Raw genomic sequence first — 18,267 nt, 5'->3', positions numbered from 1 at the left:
TGAAGAATAGATAGGATTCCAGGGAGCTGGTAACTAGGGTAGCGGGAACCAGTGCCACCCCATGATTCAGAAGCCATTTTCTCGTGAATCTTTGGAGTGCTGCTCCCAGGACTTCTGGACAGCAAGAAGTCACATCCATAACGGTTTTGTAAGACTGAACTTTTATCCCATAATAGTTTCTGTCTATTGACCATGATCCACATATGTGGTCTTCTCCATTTTATTGGCAACTGCCTAAATAGGATTATCTACAAAAGGATTTGAGTTGATCACATAGTAATAATGGATTGACCTGGATGTAGTTGCGCCTTTGGCAGGCATTTTAAGCTTGCTATGAAGTATATAGGTACTGAAGATTCTCATTATTAAGAGCATCTTTCCTGGGCTGGGGATGTGGCTCAAGCGGTAGCGCGTTCGCCTGGCATGCATGCGGCCCGGGTTCGATCCTCAGCACCACATATAAACAAAGATGTTGTGTCCGCCGATAACTAAAAAATAAATAAATATTAAAAAATTAAAAAAAAAGAGCATCTTTCCTAGCACAGTATCATTTCAGGTTCTGTAAAAACACTACAGACACCTATGGTTAATAATCTCCAGAATGGATGAAGGAATAAAACCCTTAAAACATCACCAAAGCTTTAGCCATTTTAGAGTGAAGAAACTGGATACCTTAGAGGTGTCAATTATAGTTCTAGACTACTCTGGCTACAGAATTCTGATCTCAATTGATAAGTGATATAACTTAAGAATTAGAATTATTTGTTAATAACTTCTGCTGTTTTGTTTCCTTTAATCTACAGAGTCAGTATCAAGTCAGTAAATACCTTATGGTAAAATTTATTTCATTATGCATATTTGTCATTTATTGCATACTTACTCTGAACTAGAGACTATTCCAAATACTTTTTATATATTCTGTTATTTATTCCTCTGTTAGTCCTTAATGTAGGCACCATTGCTGCCTCCATTTTATAGATGAGGAAACAAGAAAAGGAAGATAAATAATTTGTCCAAGATCTCAGAACTAAATGGTAAAAGCCTAGCAGCTCAATTCCATGCTATACACAAATGTCCTCTGCAGTCCAGGTAGCTTCTCCAGTTAAAAAGACATGTCAATACCAAATAACATAAGTGTGCCTCACCTTTGCTTTGTGTGTGGACATATGTTTAGCTCTCTGAAGTCATCTCAGCAGCTGTGATTTAGTTGATGATAGTTTATGATCTGTTATAAATTCTCAGGCCAGTTTTCCAACTTCTCAGCATATCTTAAACTTCTTTTTTTAAAATATTTATTTATTTGTTTAATATGGTGCTGAGAATCAAACCCAGTGCCTCACATGTGCTAGGCAAGCGCTCTACACTGGACCTCAACCTCAGCCCCAAACTTCTTTCGTATTCTATAAAATATTTCAATTCAACATTGCCAGTTCTAAGGAAGTGATTTAAAATCATATTCAAGTATATTTATTTTATCATTAATTTATTGTTGAAAATGTCAGTGATGATTGTCCTTTGTTTTTACAGAGGAGGTCCTGGACTGCCATTATTTTGAAGTTTGAAAGTGTGAGGCAAACCTTTAGGTGTCCAAGGGAGCAATGGCAGGCCACAAGACAGAAGAGGTGCTCGATATTCTTCGGCTGAATGTGGGTGGCTGTATTTACACAGCCCGGCGAGAGTCTTTGTGCCGTTTTAAGGATTCTATGCTGGCATCTATGTTCAGTGGTCGTTTTCCTCTAAAAACAGATGAATCAGGTAAATTTCTAAAGTCTGGAAGCATGATCATGAATATTCATTAGAATGGGAATCTATTTTAAATTCCCTCTGATTTTCCTAATTACATTGGAATATATTAGTCTACTAATTATTGAGATCATTAGGGCTGTATGGAGATTCATTAAGTACATAGAAATTAAATATGAGTTTCTAAAATCTGTGATGCTATTGCTGAAAGTTAACAAAGAAGTGAACACATGAAGGCCAACCAGGACGTGATTATGGGGATTAATAGTATTTTGAAAGTTATTTCTGTCATGGGACCTTATGGGTGAAGGTGTTGAGACTGGTTAAATATATTAGCTTCTCTATGTGTTCTTCAAGTTAGAAAATGTGTTTTGCTCTGAAAAGTAGCTGCCCTCATATCCTACAAAGCAGATGTTGTAAAATTAGAGTTGCCCTTGCCACTTGGCCTAGCTGTATTGTGTGGTGTGGTCTGACATGCGAAGTTGAGGAAATGGCAGTGTAGTGATACCTTTGGTCTCCAAAGTTGATGTTTTAGAAGAAACTATAAAATATAATAATATGGTCTGGGTCTGTTCTCTTTTCTTCAAGTACTGTGACAGCTACTGAACCTACTACTGGTTTATCTTTATCACCCCAATCTATGCAACCATTTTTTAACTGAATGTTTTCTAGGGGCTTGTGTTATTGATCGTGATGGACATCTATTTAAATACCTTTTGGATTATCTTCATGGAGAAGTTCAGATTCTCACAGATGAGCACACTTGTGTTGCCCTAAATATTTTTGTGAGTCTCAGAACCCACTCTAGTTCTGTATTAGAGAACTGGGATTGAGAAGTCCTGAGCACACGATACTATTCTATTATTAATGACTCAAGGTCTTGGGAGGTTGCTTTGTCAACTACATGCAGTTGAAAGAATGGAAAATCACTGAATGTCTGGTACCCACAGCCTGATATCCCTGGTGCAGAATGTTTATGGTAACCAGGGATTGAGCTCTATTCTCTGTCCCAATTTTTACCTCCTTAATCCTTTTCTCAACAAATCAAGGGAGAAAAGAAAATACGAAGTATGTGATGCAGAAGCTTTTTCTTTTTTTTCTGATTTTACTAAATTGTCTAAGAAAATTCTTACCATAAAGTGGTACCAATGTGGCATTCCTTCTTTTTTAAAGTGTCGGTTTTCACACTCTTAAGGGACTAACCTAAAAATCTCAAACATAGGGCATACTTGGTGCTAGGAACTTCAGGCTTATAGTGTCACTGATATTTCAACGCTGAACATAGTGGCAAGTACCCAAGTGTCCTCTTTAGCAAGGGGCAGCTCCAACTCTATACACCTGTCCTGAGACCTTATGGGTGAAGGTATTGAGACTGGTTAAATATATTAGCTTTTCTATGTGTTCTTCAAGTTAGAAAATGTGTTTCTCTGTGGAAAGTAGCTGCCCTCATAGCCTACAAATCTTTTTAAAGATGTTGAAGTTAGGGGTAAGCTTCCTTTCTACTATCAGTCTGAGGTCCCCTTGGTTTTTGCAGTGACCATAGTAGGAATGTGGTTATTGCATCAAAATTCCAAGTTGATCTTGGAATATATTTTACTCTATGGTGGGTAAGAATACAAAGTATACCACTAACCCACATAATCTTTTTTAAATTTAATTTAATTTTTAAAAAATTTATCATTTATTTATGTATTTAATTTTTGAGGTACCAGGGATTGAACTCGGGGGCATTCAACTACTGAGCCACATCCCCAACCCTATTTTGTATTTATTTAGACACAGGGTCTTATTGAGTTGCTCAATGCCTCGCTTCTGCTGAGGATGGCTTTGAATTCTTGATTCTCCTGTCTCAACCTCCTGAGCTGCTGGGATTACAGGCATGTGCCTGGCCCACATAATCTTTTTGTGCGTATTAGAAAAGTGTAGCCTTTTATCCAAGAGGGTACAACTCCATGGCAGAGTGCACTTGGCTGGAAGAGCAAAGTGTGAGCTTGATTTTAGCCTTGCTCATCCCCTTGGCCTGGCCTACAGGTACAGAGTTCACCCACACAACCAAACATGACAACCCTGGAGATAGATACTTGCTTTCAGATTTATGTGCAGTGTTTTAGAGATGCAGATGATTTCCCCAAACAACCACTCAAATTCAATTATGTACTATCATCTATTTGTAAGCTGAGGGTAGCTAGTATATCATATTTACTGTTCCAGGTGAAACATCAAAAGTCTAACTTAGTTTGATTAGCTAAACCTATCTTAATAATAAATGTTAACTTTTTTGTGAGAAAGAAATATTTACAATTGTAGAGGTCATCAGACTTGTTGAAGTTTTATTGATCATCATATGAATCTATGCAACCATTTTTTAACTGAATGTTTTCTAGGGGCTTGTGTTATTGATCGTGATGGACATCTATTTAAATACCTTTTGGATTATCTTCATGGAGAAGTTCAGATTCCCACAGATGAGCACACTCGTGTTGCCCTACAGGAAGAGGCTGATTACTTTGGCATACCTTACCCATACAGCCTGTCTGACCACTTGGCCAATGAAATGGAGACATATTCTTTAAGGTCAAATATAGAACTTAAAAAGGTCTTGGCATTTTCTTAAGTTTTAAAATATGTAATTTATTTATTATGCACAAAGCAATATGTATTATCTTGTATCACCTGTGTTGTCACATAATGAAACATGAGATAGTTCTTATGCTTTTTGAAGACACGACTCTTAATTACTCCTACTCAGTTTTTAAGGCCACAATTCAGTTCTAGAAAAGTGTATTACTTTGCCACTCAAGGATTAATTGAATTTATATTTCTCTTTTTGATGACTTTTTTATAGAACCATTCTGCTGCTAAAGCTCTTTTAAATTAAGAGAAATATTATGATACTTCTTAGAGCATACTAGTATTATTTAGTTTACTAAAATGGTTATTTTAAAAGAGTAGTCATACTAAATAATAATTTTTTTTACCTGATTTAGTGAGTGTATCAGTGAGTTAAAACATTAATTTAATTCAAATTGAGATCAGTAAATCTTTTTAAAGATGTTTCTGTTTTAAATCACATCTTTTTTTGTTTGTTTGTTTTTTGTTTTTGTATACCAGGGTTTGAACTCAAAGGCACTCAACCACTGAGCCACATCCCCAGCCCAGTTTTGTATTTTATTAGAGATAGGGTCTCACTGAGTTGCTTAGTGCCTTGCGGTTGATGAGACTGGCATTGAACTCACGATCCTCCTGTCTCAGCCTCCAGAGCTGCTGAGATTACAGGCGTGCATCACTGCACCCAGCCACATCTTTTTTTTTTTTTTTTAACATTTTTTAATTTAAATTTTTTAAAATTACTTATACATGACAGCAGAATGCATTTCATTTCATTGTACACAAATGGAGCACAACTTTTCATTTCTCAGGTTGTACACCATGTGGAGTTGCATCTTAAGATCTTTACATGAGTTGATAAGTTTCATTATCTCTGTCTTATGATAAATATTATATTTGATATTAATTAGTACCTAAGAAAACTGTTTTCCCTGGGTAATTGTTAATAGTGAAAAGTGATCTCAACTGGTTTGTTTCTTTGATTTGGATGTCAGTGTCTAGGAAGTAAGCTGATGGATGGTTGATCATTAGGAGTGCAGCTCAGAGAGAAAGTTGATTTGGTTCCAGATTCCCTTCAGGAATTTGCATAGATGTATGTGTTTTGATACTGAAGTTATTTATAAATTTAACTGCCAAATAATAGTCTTTTAGTGCTGTTTGACATATTTACAGAATGGGGCTAAAAAAAAGCCTGGGGAAAGTTAATGTTCATCTTTTGAATTTCAACTCTATTGTTTTTTATTCCTAGTTTGTATTTAATGAAGGCAAAGCATATCCACATTTATTTAATCAGTTAACACATATATGTTTTAACTGTTCGTGACATATATGGCACTGTACAGGGACTGTGTTGGATACTCAGAAATACAATGTACAGTTTTTGCCTTTGAACAATTTATAGTGTAGTTAGAAATTCTTCTAGATATGCAAGGACAGTTTAAGACCAATCAGGAGCAATATTAAATGAAAGGGCAAGACACAAGAGGTCCTTAGATTCACTACTTAGTATAAATATTGGGCATGTCCATTGTGTCAGCCACTATTCCAGACACTTGAGGATATATTAGTGAACAAAACAACAAAGGTGCCTCTCCTTAAGGTGTGTAGAGTAGTAATGTCATTTCTCCCAGGGAAGGTCCTTTGCTATTCCACTGGTGAAACCCCATGCTCCCTTCCTTGCAGTTACTTTATTCTCATCAGGTGGTACTTGTTACATGGTATGTTGATGACTTAGTTAATGTCTGTCTTTTGCATTAGCTGTAAACTCTTGGAGGGTAGGTCTCTTCACCATAATAACTCCAGGACCTTAATGCTCAACACATAGTAGGTATTTAATATTCAAGCAAATGAATGGTTAGATAAATGCCAAATGAGTTCAAACAATATTTTTTGAGTTCACATATATCTATCTTTCAGTGTAAAAGAACAAGTTAATCTGGTTAGTCCTTTATTGGAATTTGGAATTAAACATAAGGACCAACCATGGGGCTAGTTAGTGGAAGGTGAATGGAAGATTGAAATATGGGAAATATTTGTGAAAATATTCTAAAGGAAAAAGAAGAGATCTAACTTTTACTTATTTTAGGAAGACTATAAAATTAAAAGATTATAAAATTGGTCGGCTGGAAGAGGAGATAAAATAGAATTTCCATATGGAAAAGGATTGTCTAAATGAAAAAAGTGCATTGGTTTTTGGGTGGTATTTTTTGTGACCCTTCCACCCATAATTTCATTACATACATGTTTAAAGACTAGGCTGAAATTTATAATCTTTTTTATTTCTCTTCTGATCAGTTTGGATTTTAGCTTTGCATGAAAATAATAGAACAAATTCATTTTTCACTTTACTCCATTAAATTCAAGTTTTTTATATATATATATTTTGCTTCAGGCTTTAACAGACTTCTGTGATTCATATGGCTTAGTTTGCAATAAGCCAACAGTTTGGGTTCTCCACTATCTTAACACATCTGGTGCAAGCTGTGAGAGCAGAATTATTGGTGTATATGCCACAAAAACTGATGGAACTGATGCTATTGATAAGCAGCTTGGAGGAAGAATTCATAGCAAAAGCATTTTTAAAAGGTATGTCCAAGTTTAAAAGTAAAAGGAACAAAATAGAGTGTTGATGCCTTCTAAGAGGTGAAATATTGTGCTTGACTAGAAAAGACCATAAGCACATCTCAGTGAATGTGGTGAGCCCCATAGCTGTGGAGATAGGTCTACATCAGGAAGAGAGTATGACTAACACCATTTTACATGTATACAAATTACAGGCCATCTGTATGGTCAGGACAGTGGTTCTCAACAAGGAGTAAGCATTAGAATCCTTTGAGAGGCTTAAAAAAAAAAAAAAAAAGCAAAGCCACATGCCCAGCGTCTTTCCTGAACACTAGGCAGAAGCACTGACTAGAAGTCAGCAGGCCCACTGAGTGGCCCAGGGCTGCCTGTGTCTCATATCTTCTGAAAAATGAAGGCCTTCCTTGGTCTCTTCCAGCTTTTGAATTCTATGACTTAAATACATTAAAGTTGTCCCTTTAATGTAGTTCGTGTAATCTTATGATACTGGTCAATTCAACTAGCAAACTTTTATTTATTTATTTAAATTCTCTGGGAGATTAGATTGGGTCACATATTAGTGACTAATGCTTGACCATATATATAGGCTTGGTTTTCAGATGATTATAGAGGTCGTCAGTTTCTGAATTCTTTATGGGCAAGGATGCTTCTATATGAGGTATATACAAGTGCATGGCATGATGATAGGAAAGTTACTAGAGTTGGCTGATTTTTTTAAAAAATTGATTTTAAAATGTATGTGCCCATTATAAAAAAAATGTACTGACTTATCAATATGGTTTATATTATGAAATTAACAGATACTTTACTGTGGTTAAAAAAAAGATCAAATGTATGTGCTATTGTGTGTGTGTATATACTTGCATACACATATGTGTATATTAATTTATAGTTTATGTGTAGGTGTAAGGGTCACAGAACAACAACTGAATGTGTATGTTATTTTTTCCTTAGTCATCAAGCACTTACTGAGTCTCTTAGCCGAATATATGTATACAGATTCATATGTTGGTATTTCCATTATTTTTTGTAATATTTCTAGAGAGGCGGGAAATAATGTTCAGTACATTTGGAGTTATTATTCAGTAGCTGAGTTGAAGAAAATGATGGATGCCTTCGATGCTTGGGAAGGAAAAGGTACAGTGCAATTCTTTTCACATACTTTTCCTTAATAAGACAAAGTAAACATAAATGTTGTATTTCTTTTTTGAGAAAATATATTTTTGAGTGTGTCAAGCTATTTGTCATCTTGTGGTGACATAGAGATAGTTTCCTTATAAATCTTTAAACTCCATGAATTTCGAGATACTATTAATAATTTATAATTTACTAGCCTCAAATATGCTTTTATTAGTTGTGCTTAATTAGTTCAATTAAGCAAGAGCTTATTTAGACCTACTGTGTACCTAGCATTGTCCTAAGAAGTAAACCTCTAAATTAAGCATAAAATGAGTAAGAAAATGGAGAAAAAATGAAAATCATGAAGGAGGTGTCTAAAGCACTCTTAGAAAACAAGATAATTTTTAAATACACACTTTGAAAACTGGAAATTTTAAGTCAAGCTACCTGGAGAGAGCTGACAATACACTGTTTTAATCAGTTTGCATGTATAGCTCTTAGTACTAAAGCAACGTATATACTGCTTACTATTTCCAGTTGTATATAGATGAGGAAACAGTCTCAGAAAGACCATGCGGGACTAGCTTAGGAATTACAGAGAGTTAACTGTTCTATGCTTAAGTATTTTTTCTTAAATAATAAGTATATATCGAATGTTCATTAGGTACAAAGCACTCTAAGTGCTAAAATTGGATCCATTGATGAATAAGACACATCACGATCCTCAAATGACTTTGAAAACTGGTAGAGCCATATTGCCAATCACATAAGAATGAATGAAAGGAAGAGGCTATTTATTTATGTACTGGGAATTAAATCTAGGGCCTTGTCATGCTAGGTAAGTGCTCTACCATTGAGCTATATCCCTAGCCCACAAGGAAGAGACTTTTAATTGATTAATTTATTAATTAGTTAATTTAACGGTAGAATGTATTTTGACATATTGTACACAAGTGGAACACAACTTCTCATTCCTTTTTTTACATGGTGCAGAGTCACTCCAATAGTGTAATCAAACATGAATATAGGGTAGAAGAGATTTTTATTAAAAACTCTATATCTGCCAGTCCACCATTTGGCCAGTGCTGGCACCAGCCTTTCTTCCTTTCTTCAACTTTAGCCCCCTTACCTTCCTCCTTTTCCTTTCCCATCTTACCCCTCAAGCATGCAGGGTGATGTATAATAATGAAAAAAGAGCTATTCTCTTTAAGCTTATTATTTGAGATTTAATTTACTTTGAGACACTTATGCTCAAGTTGAGGAACAAACCCCCTGTTGTTCTCTCTGTCTTCTTTTGTGCCTCTGGCCTGGCAGGATGCCCAGGAGACTTCTGGAGGGCCCTGGCCTGGCTTCTTTCTCCACTGAATTTAGGAAGCTGAAATGGAAAACTGGAATCACTGACTTTTACAAAACATGTGAATGATTTTATTTTTTAAAAACAGCATGTAATAGAGCATCATTGTTATTTAACAAAGTTCTGGAAGGCCTGGAGAAATATTTTTGTCATTGGTGTTTACTCTTAACCTCTTAACCTGGCTTCATTCCTGTGCCAGGTGACAGAAGTAAGAGAGAAAAAACTGTAGAACAGAAAAGACAAAAATCATTGCTATTTGTGGACAATATATATTTTTAGAAAACTTGGAAGAATCAGTTAAAAGTATTTAAGTGATGATTTAGTAGACTAAGATAGCTGGATACAACATAGATTTACAGTGATTGACAGCTTACCTATAATCAATTAGAAATGATTGTGGGGAAATTTCATTCACAATAGTAATAAGCAAAACATAAAATAACTAGACTCTCCCTTGAGACTATCTAAGATATGCTTGAGTCTTTTTATGAAGAAAACTGATGAAATTTATTTATCTACCTGTTCCATCAATCCATTCATTCATCCATCTATTTTAAAAAAAAAGAGAATGGTAAGACTTACCATGATTCTGAATGGAAAATCTGAATATTATAAAGATATTAGTTTTTCTCATATTAGAGTTTTAACATGATTTATGCCAAAATATCAATGGAACTCTTTGGAAATCTTGAGAGAATGATTCTAAAATTCCTCTGAAAGAATAAATAGGTAAAGTAGCCAAAAAAATTTTGGCAAGTAGAATTAGGGGCCTGATAGTAAAACATGCTGATAGTAAAACATGCTACAATAACTCTCTGATAATAAAAAAAAAATGGTTTCTTGTGTGTGAATAGAGTACAGATCAAGAGTAAACACTGGTAAAATTTTAATAAAAACATTGTCTGTAATACCAATGGAAAAAAATATAGGTTATTTAATAAATAATTGAGAAATATGCTTGAGAGGAAAAATAAAACTTTAACCTCACATCATTTATCAAAATAATTCAAAGTGGATTTATGAATTAAAAAACCTTACGTCAAATTAAAAGAAATTTAAACAAACAGTTGGCATTTTAAGTAGAGAAATTATAAGCACAAAATAAATCATAAAGTCCAAATTGATAAATTTGTCTACACACATTTTGGGTGTATCTGCAGAATGGAATAAGATATTAAAATTATTTGGGAATAAATTATTTATATATTATATATATACTCATGTTTTGGAGTTTGTATATATAACCCAAAGTTGTTTGGAATATAATCAAGCTATTAAATTTAGTTTGCACCATTTGACCCAGCTATTGCCCTTCTCGGACTATTCCCTGAAGACCTTAAAAGAGAGTACTACAGGGATACTGCCACATCAATGTTCATAGCAGCACAATTCACAATAGCTAGACTGTGGAACCAACCCAGATGCCCTTCAATAGATGAATGGATAAAAAAAAAAGTGGCATTTATACACCATGGAGTATTACGCAGCACTAAAAAATGAAAAAATCATGGAATTTGCAGGGAAATGGATGGCACTAGAGCAGATTATGCTTAGTGAAGCCAACCAATCCCTAAAAACCAAATACCAAATGTCTTCTTTGATATAATGAGAACAACAAAGAACAGAGCAGGGAGGAAGAGCAGGAAGAAAAGATCAACATTAAACAAATACATTAGGTGGAAGGGAAAGGGAGAGAAAGGGAAATTGCATGGAAATGGAGGGAGACCCTCATTGTTATACAAAATTACACATAAGAGGTTGTGAGGGTAATGGGAAAATAAACAAGGAGAGAAATGAATTACAGTAGATGGGGTAGAGAGAGAAGATGGGAGGGGAGGGGAGGGGGGATAGTAGAAATAGGAAAGGTAGCAGAATACAACAGTTACTAATAGGGCATTATGTGAAAATGTGGATGTGCAACCGATATGATTCTGCAATCTGTATTTGGGGTAAAATTGGGAGTTCATAACCAACTTGAATCTAATGTATGAAATATGATATGTCAAGAGCTTTGTAATGTTTTGAACAATCAATAAAAAAAAATTTAGTTTGAACAACTTTTGACATAAATTAGCACTCATCATTGAAAGCTCATGAAAGAGAATACAAAAAGAAAAAGAAAATGGAGGGAGATCTCATGGAGAGCAATGCTATATTCAGCACCACAGGGCATATCTTGGTGGGAGAGTAAGAGGAATGGCAGCAGGCCACCATGAGGGTCTGGGGTTTATAGGGCCTTAGGAGAGCCAGCTCATGGGAGGAGTTAGCTACTTTTGGAGGGCCCTTTTGGCTGGCAGGTCCAGGTCAAGGGAGGAGTTTTGGTGGTGGGATCATTTAGGGCAGGGCGGTAGGGGAACAGTAAGGGAAGTTCCTTGGGGCCTGTTTTCCATGTCCTTAAATCATAAAATTCAGGAAATGATCAAAAGCAGGAAACAAAATGAAACAAAGTACTTTCAGCTATGAATATATCATATGACTAGAAAAGATTGGAATGAAATATATCAATATGTCCTCAGCTATAATTTCTACTTTTTTGGATTAGGATTGATTTTGAGTTTCTTATATATACTTTTCTATATTTTGCAGGTTTTATATAATGAGTGTGAATTATTTTATAGAGAGGTAAAAAATGAAAGTTAAACAAATTGCACTCCATAGATCTATACAATGAAATACTACTTAGCAAAAAACAATAATACATCAACATGGATGAATTTTAAAGCAGCATACCAAAGAAGCTAAACACAAAAGGCTACATATTATATGATCCCATTTTTATGTCATTCTGAAAAAGGTGAAACTAGATAAAGAGGGGAGGATGTTGTTAATTCAGAACATTTTGGGCTGATAGAAATGTTCTATATCCTGATTGTGACCTTGAGTACATGGCTTTACACATTTGTCAAAACTCATTAAAGTATGTACCTAAAAAGGGCAAATCTTATTTTATGTAAATTATCTTAGACCTGACTTAAAAAATAAGGCAAACTTAATGGACTATTTAGTAATGGATTTGTAACACGTAGATTTTTGGAATGTGATAAAACAGTTCCAGAAAGTTGTACTTAAAATGAGGTTAATAGGGTTCTTTGAGTCTTGAACATGTCTATGTAATATTTTATAGGCTATATTTGTTAAGTTGGTTATTATTACTAGAACTTTAATGATGAAAAGAAGACACAAAGAATATTATTGGGACTTATAGAGTTATTTTTTTAATGCCAAGCAATTTTTGTTCAACATAATTATTTTCATTTGTCTATATATAATTTTTTTTAAATTGGTGTAACATTCATATAATATAGAATTAACTACTTTAAACTATACATATCATACCATTTACTACATTCACAATGTTGGGAAACCATTACCTGTCTAGAGCCCCAGTACCCATTAAGCAATTACTCCCCCCGCCCATTCAGTTTTCCCCTGTAGCCCTTGCAGCCACTAGTGGATTGTCTGTCTCAATGAGTTTAGCCTATCTGCATACTCCATGTAAATAGAATTGTACAAGATGTGATCTTTTATATCTGGCATCTTTTATTACCATAATGTTTTTGAGGTTCATAAGAATGTAGTTTTAAGTTTCAATCAAAAGTGTGTCATATTTAAAAATTAAAGTTAATTTGGCTGTTTTCTTGGCTTAACATGTTAACTCAGATTATTCTGGCTTTAATAGGGTGGTGATGTTTCCTATTTACATAGTATCTGCTATTTAAGGAATGGTTCTCTAAGTTTACCTGATTTGATGGTCAGAGCAGCATAGCGATGCAAACAGAGCAAGTGGTATAATCACTGTTCAGTATTATAATCTTACCAACATGACACTGATAGTAAAGGAACCAACAATTTTGAGTGTTTAAACTGTTCACATTTGTTCACTTACTTAATTATCACAACAATCCTGTGAGGTGCAGACTATTATTATCGTTCTCTTTTTATAGAGAAAAATCAAGTTTAGGCCCAGAAAAGTAGCTTTCCTAAGGCAACACTGGTGAGTGACTGAGTGGGATACAGACTCAGGCTGTCTTGGCCAGAGTGTGTGCCTGTAACCAGCATGCGCTCAGCCCTTTGAGCATGCATGGTGACCTGAGTTGCTTCAGTAATCTAAGTGGCAAAGTCCAGGTTGGTAGCAGCTCTTCTAGATCCAGGCCATTCGCTGTACCACTCTGCTGTCCTGGTGCATTTCCTGTTGATGTTGTACATGCCTCCCTTCATCAAGTGGGGAGGCATGAATCTCAAACTCTTCCTGGTGAATCTTACTGTGACACAGTGTTTCTCAACGGTGTGGACAGTGGGTCTCCTAATTAGGTCTTTTTATCTTCAAGGTGTTAGCTACTGGCGGGTGCCTCATGAACTCATAGAATGTTGGACACTGGAGGAGCGGCCTTTACTTGGAAGTCTGCGGCATATGACTCCAATTCGAAAGAGGTTATTTGTTATTTTTGAAAAATATGTGGCTGTTGCTTTTATTTCCCATATGAAGGGGGAAATGAATAATAGTTCTTGACCATAAACTTATTAGTCACCTTGGTGAATATTCTTCTGCCTTATCATAATATAGATCTTGAGAAGTGTAGAATTACAAAAACTATGTAAAAACTGGGGATAATTAATTTTCTAAAACTGAATGTATAGTATATTCTCTTTGGAGAATGTGGTTTTAAATGGATATAGTAGCAGTGGTAGGTGTTTTTCCCCCCACAGAAGACAAATCCTATGCTTTATTGGCAATTGTCAAAAAAAATCTATTTAGACTTAATACTTGAAATTTCCTATGCCTTATTCTGAATTTCTTTTTCTTTCCTATTGCCACCAATAGCATTTTTATTTAATGGTATTTTCTTGTGTTCCATGACATTATTAGCATTAAATTCACTTCACATCTGCATCTTTCTGTTTTAAATACATTTAAAATCATACTTTAATTTTAGTGTCTGGATTTTATGCAGGGCCTTGGGATACTGTGGCATCACTATCACCTGATCTGGAGTTTGCTTTCTAACCACATGGAATTTCAGACTACTTTCTTACTTTTGTTCTCTGGATCTTTTTCAGTAATGAAGAGAAGTTGCAGTTTTTAGTAGTTAATCTTTATCTCTTATCAAAACAGATCTCATCTTTATTTTTAAAGATTTTAATTGTATTATCATTCCTTATTTTACCTTTTGAATCAATAGTTAGCAAATATTATTTGGGTCTAGCACAGTGGTTCTCAATAAGGGGTGATTTGTCCCCCAGGGGATATTTGGCACTGTTAAGCTGTCACATTTCTGGTGTGCAGTGCTATTGGCATCTTGTAGGTAAGGTCAGGAATACTGATGAACATTCTACAATCCTCAGGGCAGATCCACCTGATCAAAGAATTATATGACTAAAATGATAATAGCACAAAAGGTTAAGATACCTTGGTGTAGAGTCTAGTGGAAGATGTAGGCAAAAAACAAGCAGACAGGACTGGTTTATGGAGACTTTCCTCTGTGTTAGTGGCCCTTTCTCTAAGATGTCATGAAGCATCATTTTTGATGCATTAACAAGATAATGAGAAGCGCTATGATGACCCAAGGAGCAATGTGACTCACCAGAGAAAATCTAATTATGTTCCGTAAAGTTTTAAGGTTTAATGTATTATATTGGCATTCTTACTACATACAGAAATTTTCATATAATCATACTATTGTTTGATCCCATTTCCAAGAATGAGAGTTCTCTCCTGTAATTGCTTTTAACAACACACTAAGGCTGTGTGAAAAGAAGTGGACTGGGAAGATTGCTGTTGCCCTTCATGTTTTTTAGGTCATTTTTAGAAATATTCTCCCTTTAGGTTATTTATGATGAATGGTAACCTTAGTTCAGGAATCTTTGAAAGTTTGTCCAGAACATTCCAAATTCAAAAACATTTAACCATACCATGTTTTTGACCATTCTAGCGGTCCCACCCTCAAATGTGTGCACAACATGCACATTTTACTGCTGTCTTAGGTTTTGTTACAGAATAATTGTGAAATACAGATCTAACACAGTTACATGGATGTTGTTACTATAGACCTTTTCAGAACCTTTAATTTGTCAACATGGATTTTAAAGCTCCAGTTGGAGAATAAAATATACAATAGCATTTCTCAAATTTATTTGTGAAACCCTCTTTTTTTTTTACTTCAGTAAACTTCACACTTCTGGGGAAAACTACTTTAGATATTCTTGATTATCTTCTTATTACATCAGGATTCTTGGGAACAGAGTGATTTGTAGTGTAATTCTTATAAAACACTCCATATTTACCTTTTGGAGTTTAATATTATGTGTGATTTTTTTTTTTTTGACACCAGGGGTGCTCAACCACTGAGCCACATCCCAGCCCTTTATACACACACACACACACACACACACACACACACACACACACACACTTTTTGAGACAGGGTTTTGCTAAATTGCTTAGAGACTTGCTAAATTGCTTACTTGCTAAGTTGATGAGGCTGGCTTTGAACTTGTGATCCTTCTTCTTCAGCCTCCTGAGCTCCTAGGATTATAGATGTGTCCCACCTTGCCTACCTTATGTGTGACTTGATAAAATATAATTTGTATTCAAGTTGTAAACCTGCTAACTTACATACTGATGTCAGTGGAAGTTGAAAGTTAAAATAGGTTGATACTTATGAACCTCCTGATGGTTTAATTTTTCATGAAAACCTTTTTAGTAACCCTAAAAGTTCACTTTGGAGAAGTTTTGATTAGTTACTAACCTGTAAATACTGAAAAAGACATGCTTCTGTATTTCTAGGCGACTGATAACACTCAATGAAGAGGAAGAAGAAGGTGTGAATTGTAAGGCTGGTCCTAAGCCAGTCAGATTTTTGGGCCCTTCCACAAGCACCCAAATTAAAGTGAAAAACTCCACTTCAGTCAGGGTGTCTCCAGCTAGCGCTATCCAGATCTCCTCTCAGATGCCAGCAAACCAGTCTCAGAGTGGCAGCTTTGGAAAGGCATCTCAGCGCTCTGTGAACCCTGTGAGCACTGGGACATCTGGTCACTCTCAAGCTTCACATGGGGCCAGAAGTGCTGAAAATGGAGCCCCACACCCGCCTCCAGCAAAGGTGTTGCTCTCTGACAAGAAGTCTACACCCCACCGAGTGATAAAGCTGAAGAGGACTCCATTGTGTGCTGCAGTGCCTTCTCTGCCCATCCCCACAGCAGCAGCGAGGCAGGCCAGCCCCTCTAAACCTTTGGATGTGGGAACTGAAAATGAGAAAGACCAATCTGATGGATAAAAATGGTAGATTTGGTACTCCTGTTTGTCTCAGAGCTTTCAACACCTCTGATACCAATAAGTGACACTGTTTCTTGATGCAGTAGAAGGGAAGGCTTCTGTTTATGCTTAAGATTATTATGGGAAAAATGAATTGTGTGAAGTAGGAATGGAGGAGGGGAGACTTTGAATGGTTGGGGTTTTATTTAAATTTACTTCTCATCCATCTTCCCAACTTTTAAAGGATTGTCTATGAGCAGTTTGATTTTCTGGTTTTTTAAAAAATTTTATTTAAATGGTTAATTGGTATTAAGGTGACAGTACAGCACAGTGATCATTAGAGAAGTCTCTTTTGTTGCTGAAACATTGTAGACTCTAGGCACTGTTGTAATGCTCCTTCTTGCAGCCCAGGTCCTGTCTGGTGAGTGGAGAGGGTGGGATCAGCACTTGCCTACAGTATATTGAAGCCAGTAGAGGTCAGAGAGGGGAGTAGAACAAGGTAAGCTGCCTGCAGTTGCTCTCAGGCTCAAAACACAATACGAAATGAAATGATGGGGAGAGGAAAAGACAATAATTTGAGATCACACTCTGACTCTCACTTGAGCCATTTTCTTTCCTAAATTGGCTTTTGTTATTCTTTTCCGTTAGCAGATTTATTTATAGACACCACAGAAAGATTTCAGTGATAAGAACTATACAACATGTCTTTGGAATGAAATGTTAAATTTTTGAATTTGAATAGTGCAGTTTTGAAATTACTTTGAAAAAGAGAAGTTAAAAAATTTAACTTTTTAACTAAAGTTAATATTCGTTCTTCAGAACTGACCATTATAGTCATTCTGAATATACAGTATGATTTTTTATGCATAACTTGAATTTAATATTTTTAAACAGAATATTTTGATTAATCCTCTATTTTTCATGACTATTCACTTGTGCATTTACTTTACATGTTCTGTTTTGTAACTGAAACATATATTCTACTTTCAGTGAGCAGTATGCCTTCAGCATTTTCAACAATAAGCAGGATACTTTTTACTTAGATGCTTAGCATTGTTCTTGCATTGCCTTGAAAAACATAAACATAGTCAAAACATTATTTTTTACAAAATAAAGAAAAACTTTTCCATAAAAAGAAACATTTTTCTGTGAATGTTCTTAAGTCTTGAATCTCTTTAGCAGTTTGAAGTTTGTTAGTTAGAATAGGTTTTCTATTTCTGCCTACAAAATTGCTTTCTTGTCCAGATAATGAATGAAATAATTAAAACAATTTTGGATAACTATCCATCTACTAGTACTTTTTAAAATACATGGTTTATTTGGATAGAAAAGTAATTGAAGATACATAATATTCTTCTGTGGAATATATAAAATATTTAGGTGCCTTAAAAATGCTATTATACAGAATCCAGGTGTTCTGAAAATTAAAGACCATAGTGAATTTTTGAAACTACCAATCTGTAAATTATTAGTATTTCTTGATTTCAAGTTGATGATTCATATAAGAAAATTTTATACATATATGTGCATATGTGTGTATGTGTGTGTGTGTGTGTGTGTGTGTGTGTGTATGTGTGGTGTATTTTATACATAATAAACATTTACTGGAAAGGAA

The 18,267-nt window shown here is 35.1% G+C and overlaps 1 protein-coding gene across 5 annotated transcripts in view; it reads left to right on the top strand.

The window, feature by feature from the left end:
• Kctd18 (potassium channel tetramerization domain containing 18) overlaps window positions 1-18,267 on the top strand; it is an 83,458-nt gene extending 65,191 nt beyond the window's left edge. For 4 of the 5 annotated variants that reach the window (XM_078017817.1, XM_078017818.1, XM_078017815.1 and 1 more), the window contains 6 exons: window positions 1,528-1,755; window positions 4,128-4,339; window positions 6,743-6,936; window positions 7,973-8,067; window positions 13,732-13,834; window positions 16,188-18,267. In XM_078017817.1, coding sequence (XP_077873943.1) covers window positions 1,599-1,755; window positions 4,128-4,339; window positions 6,743-6,936; window positions 7,973-8,067; window positions 13,732-13,834; window positions 16,188-16,674 — 1,248 coding nt within the window. In that variant the 5' untranslated portion in view covers window positions 1,528-1,598 and the 3' untranslated portion in view covers window positions 16,675-18,267. Of the gene's footprint in view, window positions 1-1,527; window positions 1,756-4,127; window positions 4,340-6,742; window positions 6,937-7,972; window positions 8,068-9,363; window positions 11,046-13,731; window positions 13,835-16,187 lie in introns of those variants that run through there. The other variant, XM_078017819.1, reaches the window with a different exon arrangement.

This window comes from Ictidomys tridecemlineatus, chromosome 7 (genome assembly GCF_052094955.1).
Source record: "Ictidomys tridecemlineatus isolate mIctTri1 chromosome 7, mIctTri1.hap1, whole genome shotgun sequence".
NCBI classification, from domain to species: domain Eukaryota; kingdom Metazoa; phylum Chordata; class Mammalia; order Rodentia; family Sciuridae; genus Ictidomys; species Ictidomys tridecemlineatus.
This window is presented reverse-complemented; position numbering and strand designations above follow the sequence as displayed.